Raw genomic sequence first — 15,634 nt, 5'->3', positions numbered from 1 at the left:
TCCATGCCCTAAGTGCTGTACCATATTGGGTTTTGGTAGGTGATCAGGACACGGATTTCCCCGCATAGAACTTGACTGTGGACAGTCTTCGAGACGTCAAGCTAGCTTAAAAGGATACTATCAAGCGGTGCTAGTCTTATAGTTCGGAAGGTTCGTTTTGAGTTCGATTTGGACAAGCAAAGGACCATCGACGAGCTAGTTCTTCTCCACGTCTCAGGATCTTCGAAAGTCACTGTTCCCCAGTGGCCAGAAAGGTGCTTGTTGGCAGACACGGCAAGTATGTAGTCTGCCATAATGTAGATTCAATCTATGCAGCTGGAGATGGATGTGATAGGTCAGGCTAGTCAAAATATCTTCTTCGTGGCCAAGAAATTCTCATATAAAATGAGTGGTGATGAAAAGAATTTAACAGTTCACACAAAGTATTTTAGAGAGTGAGAAGCGTGTTATGGTTTGTGGAGAGAGAATGAAGGAAGAAAAAGTCCACCCTGGCGCCGGGGCGATGGCTTCTATAGGTAAGCCCTGAGCAGGGCCAGTGAAGCTATTCGCCGACTAAGCAAGAGTGATAGCCTCAAGATGGTTAGTGAACGGGACCTACAGAATACCTGGTGAACGGAGACTACAAAGCGATGTGAATGTTTCACGTTCAGCAACTATGCATCGATATTCCATGGTTAACAGACCTAGTCTATTCCTATAAAACAACCGAGGTGAATGAGAATGAGATAGCATCAATATAATACAGATAATTACAAAAAACATCACGCTGGAGCCCGTCACGCCTGGTCATATCAATGCACTTATTGCCGGCTTGCCTGCGCGGCCCTCTGGCGCTGCAGCTCCATGGCCCTCAGATGAGCCTCGCGACGGGCATGGTTCCGCTCCTCGCGCTTCCATGCCTCCTCCTCAGCACGCCGTCTCTCGTAGTCCTCCGCCAGCTTGCGGTCCTTCTCGCTGAGTCGGGGGCCCGCGGAAACAGTTCCATCCGCGTTCTTGGTGGGACCACTGCCCCGGTACTCCTCAACCTTCTTCTGCATCTCATCCTTGAGCTTCGACCCAGTCTCCTTGACTTGTCCGATGGTACGGTCAATGAGACTCAACCTCTCGCGTTCCGCCTCCTCAGCAGCCTTCTGGGCGGCCTCCTTGTCAGGTACTTCGTTGATCAAGCGGAGGCCATGGTTATCGTTTTTTTGCTGTTCGTCGGGCTTCGGGACGTTGTGATCCACTAAGGTGATACCGGCCATCCTCCGGAAAGTGGACGAGCTAAGCAAGTACGTTTGCCCCAGAGCGAACACACTGGTGGTCATGAAGTAGAGTTGAAGGGCACCAGGGAAATTGGCCATGAACAGGAACGAAATCGCAGGCATGCCGTAGAGGAAAATGTTCTTGAAAGCGGAGTCTTTCATTTGGTTCATACCGGTCTCTCCTCCTTTCTACAAGCAACTGCATTAGCTAGACGTTGGGAAAGAAAAGGCAAAGTTCCGCACCTTGAGAGTGTGATGTAGGATAACTGATCCAATCAAAGGAAGAATGTAGTAGGGATCGGAAACAGTAAGGTCCTGAAGCCAGCCAACGTGTTCCGTGGTCAGTCCGGGCACCGGCAGACTGCACATGTTGTTGACGACACGGTAACAACCAAAACCGAAGGGAATATGAATCATCGGGATCATTGCTTTCCAGGGCTTGATGCCGTGATCCTTGTGCAGCTGGCTCAACTCCGCCCTCTTCCGTGTCGCCTCCATCAGGTCATTCTTATAGTTGGCCTGAACCATCTCCGTCCGAAGCGGCGTGGTGAGGTGCTTGATGTTGTTGAGCTTAGTACTGGTGTCCGCAGCCATAAGTGTAGGGTACAGAAGACCCAGACGAATGAAGAGACCGGTTGCGACAATCGCACCCCACCAGGGGAGACCACCCATGATGTGGAAGTGCTCAACGCTCCATTCGATCATGGACGAAAAACCCCAACCGAAATCCAAGCCCAATTGCTTCAAATATCCAATCTGCTCCGGGATCGCATTGATATCAGCCGCGGTCAGATCATTGACGTTGACTTCTCCTTGGGGTGCGAGAGAGACTTCACTGGCCGCCGGGACCGAGGGAGTAGTCGATGAAGGAGCCGAAGAGGTGGAATTGAAGCGAGCGGCGGCCACTCCGGTGATCGCAGTGGCAGGCCGCCAGGAGCGCGTTCCAAGCAGTGTCGGCTTGGATTGACCATATGGGACGGCGGTTCTCAGGGTCTGCGGACGGAATGAGGACATCTGTAGGGCAAAGTCAACAATCTCGTACTCGAGCCGACAAGAGATGACTGCGGCGGAGGACAAACCGATCGGCTGGAACGAGAGAAGGCATACAACCGTTGCCGGGCCACGGCGGGCAAGACGCCGCGTCCACTGAGACCAGTCCCTCCCAACATGGCGAGAATTGGTATGAAGGTGGATGAGATGAATTGGGGAATCGAATCGGAGTTTGGGGAAAATCGCGGAGGCTTTTCGGGACGCTTTTTCGGCGCCAAGCCTGCCTTTTCTGCCGGGCGGAAATCCCCAATTCATTCCTACGGAGTCTCGAGCGGTCTAGTCTTCGCTATGAATTTAGGCCGATTTAACATCCATGTGGCTATTCTCAAGAAACCCAAATCTCGTCAATGTGTGAGAGGTTAAATTCGAGGTGGTTCGCCAGACGCCATCCAGTCAGACCGATTACTGATGCTTGCTCTATGTACACTGTAACCCCCTGATGCGCATTCATGCCACCCTGCAAGCGACAAGAAATGAACTGTTTTGATGCCACTTTACCCGTACATGCCAATATCAATCGGGCGTGATGAGATATCTATATGGTCCGCTAGTACTCCATCCGGGTCTACTCTAGAGACGTAGCATCCTTCAGTCCGGCCGCCCTAGTCCCCCTCCGTTGCGACGGGATGTCTCGCACCTCGATTCCGGGCCCGACAGGTCTCGAACGCCGATGCATAGGGAAGACCTAATATGAACATTTGGTTAGTGTTAGTGAACCATAACGAAAGCCGGCTTCGAACGAAGGACCGGGGGCGAGTCCTACGCCCCTGTCTAGCAAACACAGATTGTCATCGTACCTTTGTCCCGGACCAGCCGAGTCGATAGGCTGCTTCATGTGCAAACAACTCGCCAAACCCCAGCATCAAGCCATTCACGAATGGAAGAACGAGGTTAATGGCAGCTCCCCGCAGGATACTCCAGATGGTCGGGGGCTTGTAGAGGATCAAGGGGGAGCTCGAGGAGGATGACTGGGAGCCGGAGATGTCATGATTGGCCGAATAATTCTCAGAATCTGAGTGGACAGTCAGTCCAGATTCATACAGCTCCCTCGAGCTGGAGAGGTCGGCGGCCATGATGCGGGGAGAAGGCGATCAACAGGGAAAGGAAACTGTCAAGGACGGGGCTGGAAATTAGAAAAGTCCGTCTGTGACTGCGAAAAACAATCAGCAAGTTGATAGACGCGGGGATACGAAGGGCACCAACTGAATGGAGGGGAATTCGGCGCTGGATGAGGTCGGTCCCTTGGGGTTGGCTGGATTGACGATCTACACCTGACCTGCAGAAGCCGTTATGTAAGCAGCCTGCTCCTCGCGTTCACTATAGCAACAACCTGAAGAGACAGCCTGCAGGGTCGTGTGATGAAATCAAGTAAAGTCAGACGAGCAGTCAAGTATGAGAAGCAAGTGAGAGTGCAGCCAAGGAATGAAAGGAGTGAAGTCACTACTTTTCGTCACGGAATATCCTCTCATTGATGGTTCGCCGGGGGATTCCTCAGGCACCAGCGGAAGATCCCCTCTTCCGGATGACCAATCAGGCAACAGTGACGTACCGTTATTGGGTCCCTTCAGCTTCGTGAAGAGCTACAATAATACGAACCACTGCATCTTCCACGTCCCTGACATTCTCCGCCTTTCTTCGATAGTTTTTGTGCTTTTCCATCTTTGAATCAGTGCTGGACTGCGAAGCTTCACAAACTCTAACACCAACCATCACAACGTGTGCAGTGCCGTCACGGTCGATTCACATCCAACATGGAGCACAACGCGGACCGCGATGAGATTGTCTCTCAATTCTGCGCCATGACTAGGACGGATCCTCATGAGGTACATGCTAATGGTCCTATTTCTAGCTATGGTTGCTAATCACATTCTTCATCTCAGGCGCAAGGCTATCTGGCAGCCAACGAGTGGGATCTCGAAGCCGCAGTCACCGAATTCTTCGCCGAACAAGATGAAGCCTCACAGGATACTGGCGCAGCTGGTGGTGGTCGCCGACTCGGCGCTGAATCGGAACCCTCTGCCGGCCGTTCACTTGGTGGCAGCTCCTCTCATTCCCCCTCCACTACCCCGCAGCCCTCGTCCCGCAGGTCGGCCCCGAAAAAGAAGTTTGCGACCCTGAACGATTTTGCGTCGGGTGGAGGGGAATCTTCCGAGGAAGACGATGCAGTGAACCAAGACTTCTTTGCTGGCGGTGAGAAGTCGGGCTTGGCTGTGCAGAACCCCGATGATATTAAGAAGAAGATCATTGAGAAGGCCAAAAGGTGAGGACCTTTTAATAAGCTGGATTGTTCAAGGCTGACACATTGTAGGGCTCAGCCTCCGCCATCGGACGAACCCACCAGAAGGTCTTTCTTCACCGGCACCGCACGTACCCTTGGTGGTGATGAGGCTCCCAGCAGAGTAATCGAATCCCCCAGTGCACCTGTTTCGCAGACACCGCAGCGCGTACATAGAACCCTACACTTCTGGTCTGATGGCTTCTCTGTTGATGATGGAGAGCTGTTCAACTCCGACGACCCCGCCAACCGCGAGATTCTCGAGGGTATCCGCCAGGGCCGTGCCCCGCTCTCTATTATGAATGTGCAGGCTGGTCAGGAGGTGGACGTGGAAATCAAACAACATGACGAGAAATACGTGAAGCCCAAGCCTAAGTACAAGCCCTTCTCTGGGGCTGGACAGCGCCTCGGCAGCCCCACGCCTGGTGTGAGAGCACCTGCGCCAGCAGCTGCCCCTACTCCCAGTCAGTCCACCGAGCCAGCCAAGCCGGACATAGATGAGTCGCAGCCGACGGTGACTCTCCAGATCCGCCTTGGAGACGGCTCACGGCTCACTTCCCGGTTCAACACCAGCCATACCATTGGTGACGTGTACCAGTTTGTGACCGCTGCCAGCCCTAGCAGCCAGTCGCGTCCCTGGGTATTGATGACTACGTTCCCCAGCAAGGATCTCTCCGACAAGAGTGTTGTGCTGGGTGATATGGCGGAGTTTAAGCGGGGCGGCGTGGTGGTACAGAAGTGGCAATAAGTGCGGTGGTATAGTCCTGTTGGGTATAGAGGTGTGCATAAGCTCGGTGCAATTTCTCACAACGTCAGGGATTTAGTGATAGGCATTTTAGGCATAGATATGAGTTGATGAGAAGCAGCTCCCGAGTTATGTCATGGAATGATACAATGATGATCAGTAATGAGCAGTCTAGGGTTGATATTAGTACAGCAAGTCTAATGCTGCAGATTTGTACATCATGTAGATAGTAGCACAGCATCGCTATACACAGTATGTTCTGCAGCATGCATGCATCTCGTAGACATAGATAGCAGTGACTGAGTGAAGTACTAGTGATATCTCCGGACCGGCTGGATTGATAAGCAAAACTCCGCGGAATGACGCAGAAAAAAAGCCCACCCGAAATCGGCTCGCCATCGCCATCCCCCAGACCTTCACCTACTCCTCCAACTCAACCAGATACCCCAGGTCCAAATTAGAGGAAGATACTCAAGATGCCTCTCGACGGAGTCAAGAATGTTGTGCTGGTGAGTATCACTCTCCATATTACCTGAACTTCAGGCTCCCTCCAGCTCCAAATCCAATCCCATTGCGACAACCCCTCCTCTCTTATCGATAACAGCGCGCAACTGCACACACAGCATGGATGACTGGCCATGTCTACGCATACAATGCGCGCACATCTTACCTACCTCTCCGTCCATCCATCTCTATTCCAATGCTATCCCTCAAAACAAATTAACAATCTAATCCCCAGGTCCTCTCCGGCAAAGGCGGCGTCGGCAAATCCAGCGTAACGCTACAACTCGCCCTGGCGCTCACCCTTCAAGGCAAATCCGTCGGTATACTAGACATCGATCTCACCGGCCCCTCAATCCCCCGTCTAGTCGGTCTCGAGGACGCAAAAATAACCCAAGCGCCGGGCGGTTGGCTTCCTGTCCCCGTTCACCCATCCACTATCACCTCCACCTCCTCCTCACAACCAGACTCCACCACCACCACCACCACCACCACCACAACGACAACAGAAAGCACCATCAAGCACGGCTCCCTTCGATGCATGTCCCTCGGCTTCCTGCTCCGATCCCGCTCAGATGCCGTAATCTGGCGGGGGCCCAAAAAGACCGCCATGATCCGGCAATTCCTCTCGGATGTACTATGGAATGAAACGGATTACTTGCTTATTGATACGCCTCCCGGAACGAGTGATGAGCATATTGCTCTTGCGGAGCAGCTTTTGACGCTTTGTACGATTGATGCTTCTTCGTCTGCGAGTGGATTGCCTCGGCTTGCTGGCGCGGTGCTGGTTACTACGCCGCAGGCGGTGGCCACGTCTGATGTACGGAAAGAGGTGAATTTCTGTGTGAAGACGAGGATTCCGATGTTGGGCGTGGTGGAGAATATGTCCGGGTATACGTGTCCGTGTTGTGGGGAGGTGACGAATTTGTTTTCGAGTGGTGGGGGGCAGGTTTTGGCGGAGGAGATGGGGGTGAGGTTTCTGGGGAAGGTGCCGGTTGATGTTGGGTTTGGGGAGTTGGTGGAGGGGAAGGTTGGTGGGGAGGAGGAGGAGGATAGTGAGGATGAGGATGAGGGGGAAAGTGCTGGGAAGGTAGATGGGGAGAAGAAGGAGGAGGAAGAGAGGGATGAGAGGCCGCTGGTGGAGAGGTATCGGGAGTGTTGGTCGTACGCGCGGTTCGAGGAGTTTTCGAAGACGTTGATTGCGGAGATTGAGGGGTGATGTTGATGATAGAGTTAGTAGTATATACAGGGGTTACTGTTAGAGCATGTGTCATGGGTGGCGTCTTCTGGCATGGATGTAGAGTGATACGAGATCATGATTTACTATGAAAGAAAAGTACTGTTCTGTTGCACATCAATGTGGGTACCATAGTCATCAGTCATTATATGTCGTGGGTAGCATCGCTGCCTAGTAATTCTGCCGTGTAAAGATAACATCGTATATCATATCATAATCATCATCGCCACCGTTCCCCGTCATTTCATACATTCCCGCGAACAACATCATTACCATCACGCATTTGAAATGGTTTGGTCTCGTTCGAGCATCGCTCGTAGTCGCATCTCAGCTGTTGCCTGTCTTGCCTCGGAACCAGCAGCTACGGCACCATACTGTAGCCAGCTTAGAAGCGCCTGCACCTCGGCTACCAGGGACGGCGGAATCCATCCCCTATATCCAGCGCTGGAATCCATAGCGCTAGGGCCGAGAAGCTCCTGGCCTCGCGGGACATCCGAGGAAGAGGTTGCGTTGGCTTCAGCCTGGGCATCAAGCAAGACCTCGGATACAAGAGCTGGAGTAAGAATATTCGAGCCCGACTGTGTCTGCGTGCCTAACAGTGTACGGCCGCATGAATTGGGTTTGGAGGCAAATTGCCTCGTAGGAAGCGCCCCTAACGCGGGTTCTTCGGCCGGCGCATGCAATGCCAGGGGAGATCTTGGGGTACTGGGCGGGGCCTGGCTGGACGAGCCGGCCCCAGAAAATGGAGTCCTGAAAGGAAACCCCGTAGATGGTCGTCTGCCGTCCCAGTGTCGATACTGAGATAAGGACGAATGATCACGTCCATCGGCGACACTATTCTCGTCGTCGTAGATAACCACGTTGTCGCTTTGTCTTTCATGGTCGGAGCTGGCTTCTTCGACTGTCACCAGACCTCCCGGGGGCGCCCGGATCTCGCCCAGAGGAGCGATATGACTTCCATACTCATTCGCCAGACTGAGTCTGCTGCGGCCGCAGATTTCTCCGATCGAGTCTAACGTCTGGCGAATATTCGGCTCGATAGCTCGCAGTATGCCGTCTATGCTAAAGTCTTCCTCCGATGGGAGAGCAGGCCCGCGTCGCTGGCTTCTTGAGCCACCGATGAATGGGAATGAGCGCCGCGAAGGCATCGTGGTAGCAGTGCTGGAGGTGTCATGAGGGCCGCCCGAATATGCCCTAACCAGCACGGGCTGCGATGCCGACGTTGAGGGTCGCGAAGTAGCTGACCGATTATGGTTTCTCCAGGATGAGGTCCCGGGAGTCCCATTCAGCTGACGTAGCGTAGTGGTACGTTGCGCTCGAGAGGACTCATCTAGCGCGGGTTCATAGCGATAGGGAGCAGTTTGTTGCAGAGGACGGACGGTCTCGACCACCGGCGAGGCATGCAGAGGGTTCAGCTGCGACCATCTCCGGCGTGGCAAAGCGGACGAGGACGATGGAAAAGCGTCCGTGTGGGCGAGCAGCCTGCCGGACCTATAATCCATCTCCGTTCAGGGCAATGCGATGCAGGCTGTGACGCAGCAGCGGAGCGTAGACGGGGATATGGCCACCCGCAACGAAACAACACCACCACCACCGGAGTAAAAACCCCGCCTTCCGGCCAATACGCAACAGCAGCGGCAGATCGGCTGGCAGCAGGGAAGGCGATCAAGCGCCTGTCAGACAACAAGTTCTCAGTAGCGGCTGGCGGCGGCGGTGGACGGGCAGACAACGCAGGACACGTATCACGCTCCAACGCGTCGCTCCACGGAACACAGATGCATGGACTCAGCAGGCCAACGAGCTGGCATGATCGGGGAGGCAGATGACTGTGGATCGGGCCGGGATTCAAGAGGCGATGATGCAGCGAAGAAATCCAGAAACTATTCAGAAAAGTGGCTGGTCTCAGGTTGAAGCGGGCGGAAACTGGGGACTCGATACCCGAAAGGGGAAACACTAAGCTCCAACAATCATCATCATCGTCGTTGTCGTCTTTCATTCATCTCCAACCCGTTGGTAGTGTCCTTCGCGCAGTGGTGACCACCTCGACGCTTGTCTCTTAGGGTTCGTCTGAAGCTGCATATGGTGCGGTTGATACTTTAAAAGTCACCCCTTCAAGATGAATAGGTTTCGCGTATGCTATATTCCCTGTCCGGCCGAACCCTTCTTCCTTCTTCACCCACCCATTCGTTCTCCCGCCATACTTCAGTGAAACTGATTGTTATGCGCTTAGTTTGGCGACTCCGATGAGTCTGCGTCCGAATTCGACGATGACACCTCCGGATTGCCCTTCCCCGAGCCTTTATCCCGTGCTTCCTTCCTCTCCCCCGACTTCGACCCCGCGGCGTACCTATCCTCCCTCACCAATCGACACCAGAGCCTCGAGGACTTGCGACAAGAATTACGGGATTTGGATCAATTACTCAGTCGAGAACTCCTAGACTTGGTCAATGAAAACTACCAGGACTTCCTATCCCTAGGAAGCGCATTAAACGGTGGGGAGGAGAAAGTCGAGCAGGTACGGGTCGGCTTGTTGGCATTCAAGCGTGATGTTCAGTCCATACGGGATAAGGTGGAAGCCAGACAAGAGGAGATGGTAGAGTTACTGAAAGAGAAGAAGCGCCTGAAGACGCAGGCCAATGTTGGGCAGGTCTTGCTGGACTATGCGGATCGAGTCGAGGAGCTGGAAAGGAGATTAATGATCGGAGACACTCCCCGGCCTACTCAAGATGGTACCCCGGGCGAGTCCGATTCGGACTCCGATCTGATCGAGAGCGACAGCGACGATAGTGACGAGGATGAACTGCCTAACGGCGCAACTACTGCGTCGCTCGTTTCCCTCAAGACGCTCGAGCGTCATATCCAGAAGTATGTCTACTTGACTAAGCTGTCCTCTCGGATAGGTGACAACCATCCATTCCTACAGAGTCAACAACCGAGGATGTCGAAAATACGATCTGCGGTGCTCTTGGATCTGAAGACGGCCCTGGAGCAGGCAAAGCAGGCGGGCGACAAGCGGGATACGAAAACACTGGCCGTATTGCGTCTCTACAAGCTCATGGGAGAGGACACTACTGCCGTATCGGCACTCAAGAATCTGAAGTCCTAGAAAACCTCTAGAGCTAGGCAGTGCCATTTTGCATAGCGCCGGCGTTGGGAGATTTACTTTTGCTGGTTCCGAGTGAGATTTGAAAAAATACCATTATACACCGTAACCTTCCTAATGAAACATATTCTGTACACCCATGAAGTTGAAGACGCTAGACTATTTTACACGCCCTGCAAAGCGGCAGATTCGGGAGAGGTCTCCGACCTGAATTCTCCGTTCAGACTGAAGCCGGGACCGTTGGTCGAGCTCAGGACCTAAGGAACGTTAGAAAACAATACCGGTTGCAAGCGCAACGCAAGTCGGCGACTTACCACTTCGTACACCTCCTTGGTTACGCGGTCGTTAAGACCGGCCGCATCCTTCTTGATCTGGTCGATCGTTGCGCGCAGGTTGTCACGCAATTGCTCGGGGGAGAAACCGAGCTGGCCAACGGGGACACGAATGACAGCGTCACGCTCGCGGTAAATGGTACCACCACGCAGCATATCCACACGCACGGCAATATCTTCGACCACAGTACCCGTCTTGACGCTGGGCATCAGGCCCCTGGGACCGAGAATCCGACCCAGGCCAGCCTTGTTCAATGCATCCAAACTATCCGGGTGGCAGAGACAGCGGTCGAACTCGATCTTGCCGGCCTTCACTGCATCAAAGACCTCCTGCTCACCCACCAGGACTGCTCCAGCCGCACGAGCTTCCTTCTCATGGCGGGTTCCGGGAGGGCACACGACGCAAATTCGGGACTCGGTCTGAACGGAATGGGGGAATCGAAGCATGTTGCGAATGACGGGGCCGTCCCTCCTCGTCTTCAGGCGGACGTGGACCTCGTATTTGGAATTGGTTGGCTCGCGGCCAACTTCGAATGCACGGAGATATCTGCGGTGAAGATCGACGCAATCAGTGAAAAGGTCGATTGAACCACGACGACAATAATACAAACCTCATGGCATCACATAGCGCAAATTGTTGCATATCCTTGAGATCCTTCTGCTTGAACTCTCTCGGACCCTTCTTTCTCTTGGTGGTCTTGTCTCCTCCCTTCACCTTGCGCGCCTGGGCAGCGGTGCGCACCTGCTGCAAGCTGGGCAAAATAGGCGCAATTGGGCTCGGGCGAAGAGCAGGACGACATGACGACAAGATTCCCCGTGCCGCAGAGGGCATGAGGGAGCTGTAGGAGGAAGCCATGGCGATGAACTCCGAATGAGCTTGACAGCGCCGGGAATGTTTTCTGGTCCGAAATCTAGAGGCTCCGGCCGACCATCGCCCGCGGAGAAACTTACCGCCGGCGGAGCCCATTGAGTCAAAACTGCCCCTCCCGGCAGTAAATTATCTCCATCCCACCTATCTATACCATCTTTTCCTGGGGGCAATTGATCCATTTTCCTGGGGTTTTGGGTCTTTGAAACGATGTCGCAGTTCAAGCTTAGCCTGGCCACTAAGGCCAACCAGGCCTCTTTGCTTCCAGTCCTCCTGGTTGCTACCTCCATCAACGAGGCTCGCCCTACTCCCGTCATCGCCATCAACTTCGAGGATGCGGCTGTTCTCCCCGAGGGCGAGAAGGCTATCGTTCAGTTCACGGGTGCCAGCGGTGCTCCCGTCTATGGAACTGACAATGCCATCAAGGAGCTGCGTGCCAGCTTCCCCTTCCTTAACGGAAAGGATGAGAAGTCTGTAAGTGGTCCCCGCTTCGCCTTCGTTGTGACTCTATGCTGATGGAGGCTTTTCCAGGAGACCGAATGGCTTTCCCAGCTCGAGTCCTTCACCACCCTTGACTTCAAGGCTCTCGACCCTCTGCTTCAGCGCCTGAACACCCACCTTCTCCTTCGTTCTTTCATCGTCGGTTACTCGCTCTCCACCCCCGATATTGCTCTGTGGGGTGCCCTTCGTGGCAACCGCGTTGCCATCTCCGCTATTCGCAAGGGAGCCCTTGTCAATCTGACTCGTTGGTTCAACTTCCTGGATGAGCTCTGCCCCTGGGCTAGCGCTGCTTTGGAGAGCCTCAATGCTTCCGCCAAGGAGAAGAAGGCGGCCAAGGCCAAGGAGGGTGCCAGCTACGACATTGCTCTTCAGAACACTGACAAGGGTGTTGTTACCCGTTTCCCTCCTGAGCCCTCTGGATACCTGCACATCGGACACGCCAAGGCTGCTCTGCTCAACGACTACTTTGCGCACGAGAAATACAACGGCACCCTGTTGGTGCGCTTCGACGACACCAACCCCTCGAACGAGAAGCAGGAGTTCCAGGATGCTATTATGGAGGATTTGGCCCTGATGGGCATTAAGCCCGACAGAATGAGCTACTCCAGTGACTACTTCGACCAGATCTACGAGTACGGTCTGAAGATCATCCGCGAGGGCAACGCCTACGCTGATGACACCGACAAGGAGACCATGGCCTCCCAGAGAATGAACGGCGAGCCCAGCAAGCGCCGTGATGCTTCCGTCGAGGAGAACCTGGCTCGTTTCGAGGAGATGAAGCAGGGTACTCCTGAGGGTCTCAGGTGGTGCATCCGCGCCAAGATGTCTGTGGACAACCCCAACAAGGCCATGCGTGACCCCGTCATCTACCGCTGCAACCCCTCTCCTCACCACCGCACCGGCACCAAGTGGAAGATCTACCCCACCTACGACCTGTGCTGCCCCATCTTGGACTCGATTGAGGGCGTTACCCACGCTCTCAGAACCATTGAGTACCGTGACCGGAACCCTCAGTACCAGTGGTTCTTGGACACTCTCGGACTCCGCCACGTGCAGATCTGGGACTTTGCGCGCATGAACTTCATCCGTACTCTGCTCTCGAAGCGTAAGCTCACTAAGCTGGTCGACCAGGGCGTTGTCTGGGGCTGGGATGACCCTCGCTTCCCGACCATCAGAGGTATTCGCAGAAGGGGTATGACTGTGCCGGCTCTCCGCGAGTTCATCCTCAAGCAGGGACCCAGCAAGAACATTACCAACCTGGATTGGACCCTCATCTGGGCGACCAACAAGAAGTACATTGACCCCGTTGCGCCGCGCCACACTGCCCTCATGAAGAAGGACCTCGTCAAGGCCGTCATCAAGGGCGCCCCTGCTGCTTACACCGAGGACAAGCCTAAGCACAACAAGAACCCTGAGGTTGGCCAGAAGAAGGTCACCTTCAGCGGTTCGGTTCTCTTCGACCAGGAGGATGCCAAGATCTTCAAGCAGGACGAGGAGATCACCCTCATGGCCTGGGGTAATGCCATTGTCCGCAAGATCGAGAAGGACGCCGCGGGTGTTGTGCAGTCCCTGGAGCTTGACCTGCACCTGGAGGGTGACTTCAAGAAGACCGAGAAGAAGGTCACTTGGCTGTCTGCTGACCAGGAACTGGTCCCCGTGGAGCTGGTCGACTTCGACTACCTCCTCAACAAGGACTCCCTCCAGGAGGACGATGCTCTGGAGGATGTGCTGAACAAGAACACCGAGTTCCGTGAGGACGCCGTGGCTGACTGCAACGTTGCCGAGCTGCGCGAGGGCGATATCATCCAGTTCGAGCGCAAGGGCTACTTCCGCTGCGACCGCCCCTACGCTCCTGGCAAGCCGGCTGTGCTGTTCAACATCCCCACCGGTAAGACTGGCAAATAGACGTGCACTGAGTAGATATGAGTCTACATGTTATGAAGATACGCAGACTATGTGATGTAGACGAAATGCAAGATTTCAATGTCGATTGATATGCGGACACTATTTATTAATACCTGGTTTCCACATCGGAGACCTTTTAGGAAAAGACTTCCGTCACATATTAGATGTAAATCTCTAAAGAATGTGTGATTAGATAATAAGCGTAGCATCCACTCGGGATATTCACACCTAATGATCTCGATATGGGGACACATGGTAAGCACAACATGCCAGGTGACTACACGCGATTCTAGATGGAATATTCGGCACCGCTGTGTGTCAAGTAAACTTCCCATGCCCTACACCATACTAGTTATACGACCGCTAACCCTACGGCAATGTGCAGCCACATACGTAGAGACCCCTTACCTAGGTAGGGCTGGGTCCAAATTCAGTTCCGGTCAGAAGTGCGAGGGGTGTCGCAGCTCGTGACATCTGGAGAAAAGTATAGACGAAAGTGTCTTTTTATAAGGACCGTCGGACTCGGGGAGAAAATCCCTCAATCGCCGTAGTAGACTTGGAGGTGTGTGGAAGGAAGCAGCCAAGGGATACGGAGCAACATCCCTTGAACCTTGTGAAGGTGGTGACGGCATTGATGGAGGACGGAGGGCTGGGGAAGATGACACCTGCTCAGGACTGCTTTGTTCAGATCCCGTCATTCGTCTGGTACGTCCATCGTTCATCCGCCAAATTTAAGCTGGCGTTCCTTCGGCATATTTTTTCTTCTTTTTTCTTGATCCTTCCTGTGTGATCCGAGTGCTCCGTGGCAGGGTCTGGAGTGGAGAAGGAACAGGAGTTGAAGAGTCGAGCTGGGGGATTAGAAGGCATGGTAGTGAGTAATGGAGAGTAATAGAAGCAGTAATATTACGTCGAGATGGGTCCGTCACGTTGCACTGCGCTAGTCCTAATGCAGTCAGGGTCTGGGCACTAGTCCCACTTGGTGCGGATCGATCGACTGTCTCCTCTTTTCTGACTAGTAAACTAGTTCTATCCTTCTATCTACATCCTCTCTAATCTATGTAGATATTCTCACTCTTCGTAAGTCCATCTTGCATCAATTGTCCACTTCATTCTCATGTCTATTTGATTCTTTAATGTCTGATCACTTAGAAAAAAGCTTGAGCTTACAACGAACACTCTCTTCTCCCCCCTTCCACCCATTGGCAGCTGTCATCCCTGTTGTGTTGCTGTCCCTTCCCAAGCCTTTCCCTGGTTCTCTACTGCCGTGCCGTTACCCAGTCCACGCCCAGGACCCTGGTACACATCATCGCGTCACGAGTCAATTCCTCTGCTGACCCTCTCAGAATCCAACGCTCGCCAAGGCACAATGGATTATTGGTGTGCTCCCAGACTCGGCCCGTCCATGCCCTACGGTTCGTTCGGAAATCTCACCATGTCTCATACGTCAAGACACTCGTCGAATCAACGAGTCATTCCCCCTTGGCCTGTGGTCTATCATCCTGTCGCGTTCGTGACTGGCTCCGGTAGTCGGTTCACTTTAAGCTCAATTGCTCAGGGTTACTGACACAAACGCCCGACCGGTCGACCTGGTGAGTGATCACCCTCCGTAGACTGCCGGAACTTCCTGGACTCTCCTACGTCAGCATGATTGTCTCCGTCAACACTATTCGTCAGAGCTCCGATCTGCTGTGAAAGTGTCCATGCATCCTTGCTGCTTGAGACCAAGAAAGAAAAAGAAGCTTTCCTCGTTTTCCTTTGTCTCTTCTTCCCCAAACCTGGCGGGGAGGCCGACTTTTTCTTTTCTACCTCGTAGAGTTGCTGTCGCTTGTTGCTCCGGATTGCTTCCTTTCTCTGTTTCCTGCGTGAGATTGAT

The 15,634-nt window shown here is 53.8% G+C and overlaps 9 protein-coding genes across 9 annotated transcripts; 5 read left to right on the top strand and 4 right to left on the bottom strand.

Annotated features, from left to right (window-relative positions):
• Nucleotides 1-800: 800 nt before the first annotated feature.
• On the bottom strand, nt 801-2,413 carry OXA1 (membrane insertase OXA1; the record flags this gene model as incomplete). The annotated part of the gene is made up of 3 exons (XM_041688954.1): nt 801-1,433; nt 1,488-2,258; nt 2,324-2,413. 3 exons carry the CDS (start codon nt 2,411-2,413, stop codon nt 801-803), a joined length of 1,494 nt encoding a protein of 497 aa, XP_041542688.1.
• A 669-nt stretch (nt 2,414-3,082) lies between these two features.
• On the bottom strand, nt 3,083-3,367 carry AKAW2_40607S (TOM13-domain-containing protein; the record flags this gene model as incomplete). The annotated part of the gene is made up of 1 exon (XM_041688953.1): nt 3,083-3,367. One exon carries the CDS (start codon nt 3,365-3,367, stop codon nt 3,083-3,085), a length of 285 nt encoding a protein of 94 aa, XP_041542687.1.
• A 678-nt stretch (nt 3,368-4,045) lies between these two features.
• On the top strand, nt 4,046-4,558 carry UBX1_2 (ubiquitin-associated-like domain-containing protein; the record flags this gene model as incomplete). Its single annotated transcript, XM_041688952.1, has 2 exons — nt 4,046-4,117; nt 4,175-4,558. The coding sequence occupies 2 exons, from the start codon at nt 4,046-4,048 to the stop codon at nt 4,556-4,558; spliced, it is 456 nt and encodes a 151-aa protein (XP_041542686.1).
• A 309-nt stretch (nt 4,559-4,867) lies between these two features.
• UBX1_1 (protein phosphatase regulator SHP1) lies at nt 4,868-5,317 on the top strand (the record flags this gene model as incomplete). The annotated part of the gene is made up of 1 exon (XM_041688951.1): nt 4,868-5,317. The coding sequence occupies one exon, from the start codon at nt 4,868-4,870 to the stop codon at nt 5,315-5,317; it is 450 nt and encodes a 149-aa protein (XP_041542685.1).
• Nucleotides 5,318-5,790: 473 nt separating this feature from the next.
• CFD1 (Mrp/NBP35 family ATP-binding protein) lies at nt 5,791-7,034 on the top strand (the record flags this gene model as incomplete). The annotated part of the gene is made up of 2 exons (XM_041688950.1): nt 5,791-5,823; nt 6,054-7,034. The coding sequence occupies 2 exons, from the start codon at nt 5,791-5,793 to the stop codon at nt 7,032-7,034; spliced, it is 1,014 nt and encodes a 337-aa protein (XP_041542684.1).
• A 293-nt stretch (nt 7,035-7,327) lies between these two features.
• On the bottom strand, nt 7,328-8,554 carry AKAW2_40603S (uncharacterized protein; the record flags this gene model as incomplete). The annotated part of the gene is made up of 1 exon (XM_041688949.1): nt 7,328-8,554. One exon carries the CDS (start codon nt 8,552-8,554, stop codon nt 7,328-7,330), a length of 1,227 nt encoding a protein of 408 aa, XP_041542683.1.
• A 614-nt stretch (nt 8,555-9,168) lies between these two features.
• On the top strand, nt 9,169-10,158 carry AKAW2_40602A (COG2 family protein; the record flags this gene model as incomplete). The annotated part of the gene is made up of 2 exons (XM_041688948.1): nt 9,169-9,183; nt 9,283-10,158. The coding sequence occupies 2 exons, from the start codon at nt 9,169-9,171 to the stop codon at nt 10,156-10,158; spliced, it is 891 nt and encodes a 296-aa protein (XP_041542682.1).
• Nucleotides 10,159-10,319: 161 nt separating this feature from the next.
• Nucleotides 10,320-11,343, bottom strand: MRPL1 (mitochondrial 54S ribosomal protein uL1m; the record flags this gene model as incomplete). The annotated part of the gene is made up of 3 exons (XM_041688947.1): nt 10,320-10,412; nt 10,470-11,034; nt 11,099-11,343. 3 exons carry the CDS (start codon nt 11,341-11,343, stop codon nt 10,320-10,322), a joined length of 903 nt encoding a protein of 300 aa, XP_041542681.1.
• Nucleotides 11,344-11,565: 222 nt separating this feature from the next.
• AKAW2_40600A (glutamate--tRNA ligase GUS1) lies at nt 11,566-13,761 on the top strand (the record flags this gene model as incomplete). Its single annotated transcript, XM_041688946.1, has 2 exons — nt 11,566-11,829; nt 11,887-13,761. 2 exons carry the CDS (start codon nt 11,566-11,568, stop codon nt 13,759-13,761), a joined length of 2,139 nt encoding a protein of 712 aa, XP_041542680.1.
• Nucleotides 13,762-15,634: the final 1,873 nt, after the last annotated feature.

This window comes from Aspergillus luchuensis, chromosome 4 (genome assembly GCF_016861625.1).
Source record: "Aspergillus luchuensis IFO 4308 DNA, chromosome 4, nearly complete sequence".
Classification (NCBI taxonomy): domain Eukaryota; kingdom Fungi; phylum Ascomycota; class Eurotiomycetes; order Eurotiales; family Aspergillaceae; genus Aspergillus; species Aspergillus luchuensis.
Note: the sequence above shows the minus strand (reverse complement) of the source record. Positions and strands in the feature narration are given on the sequence as shown.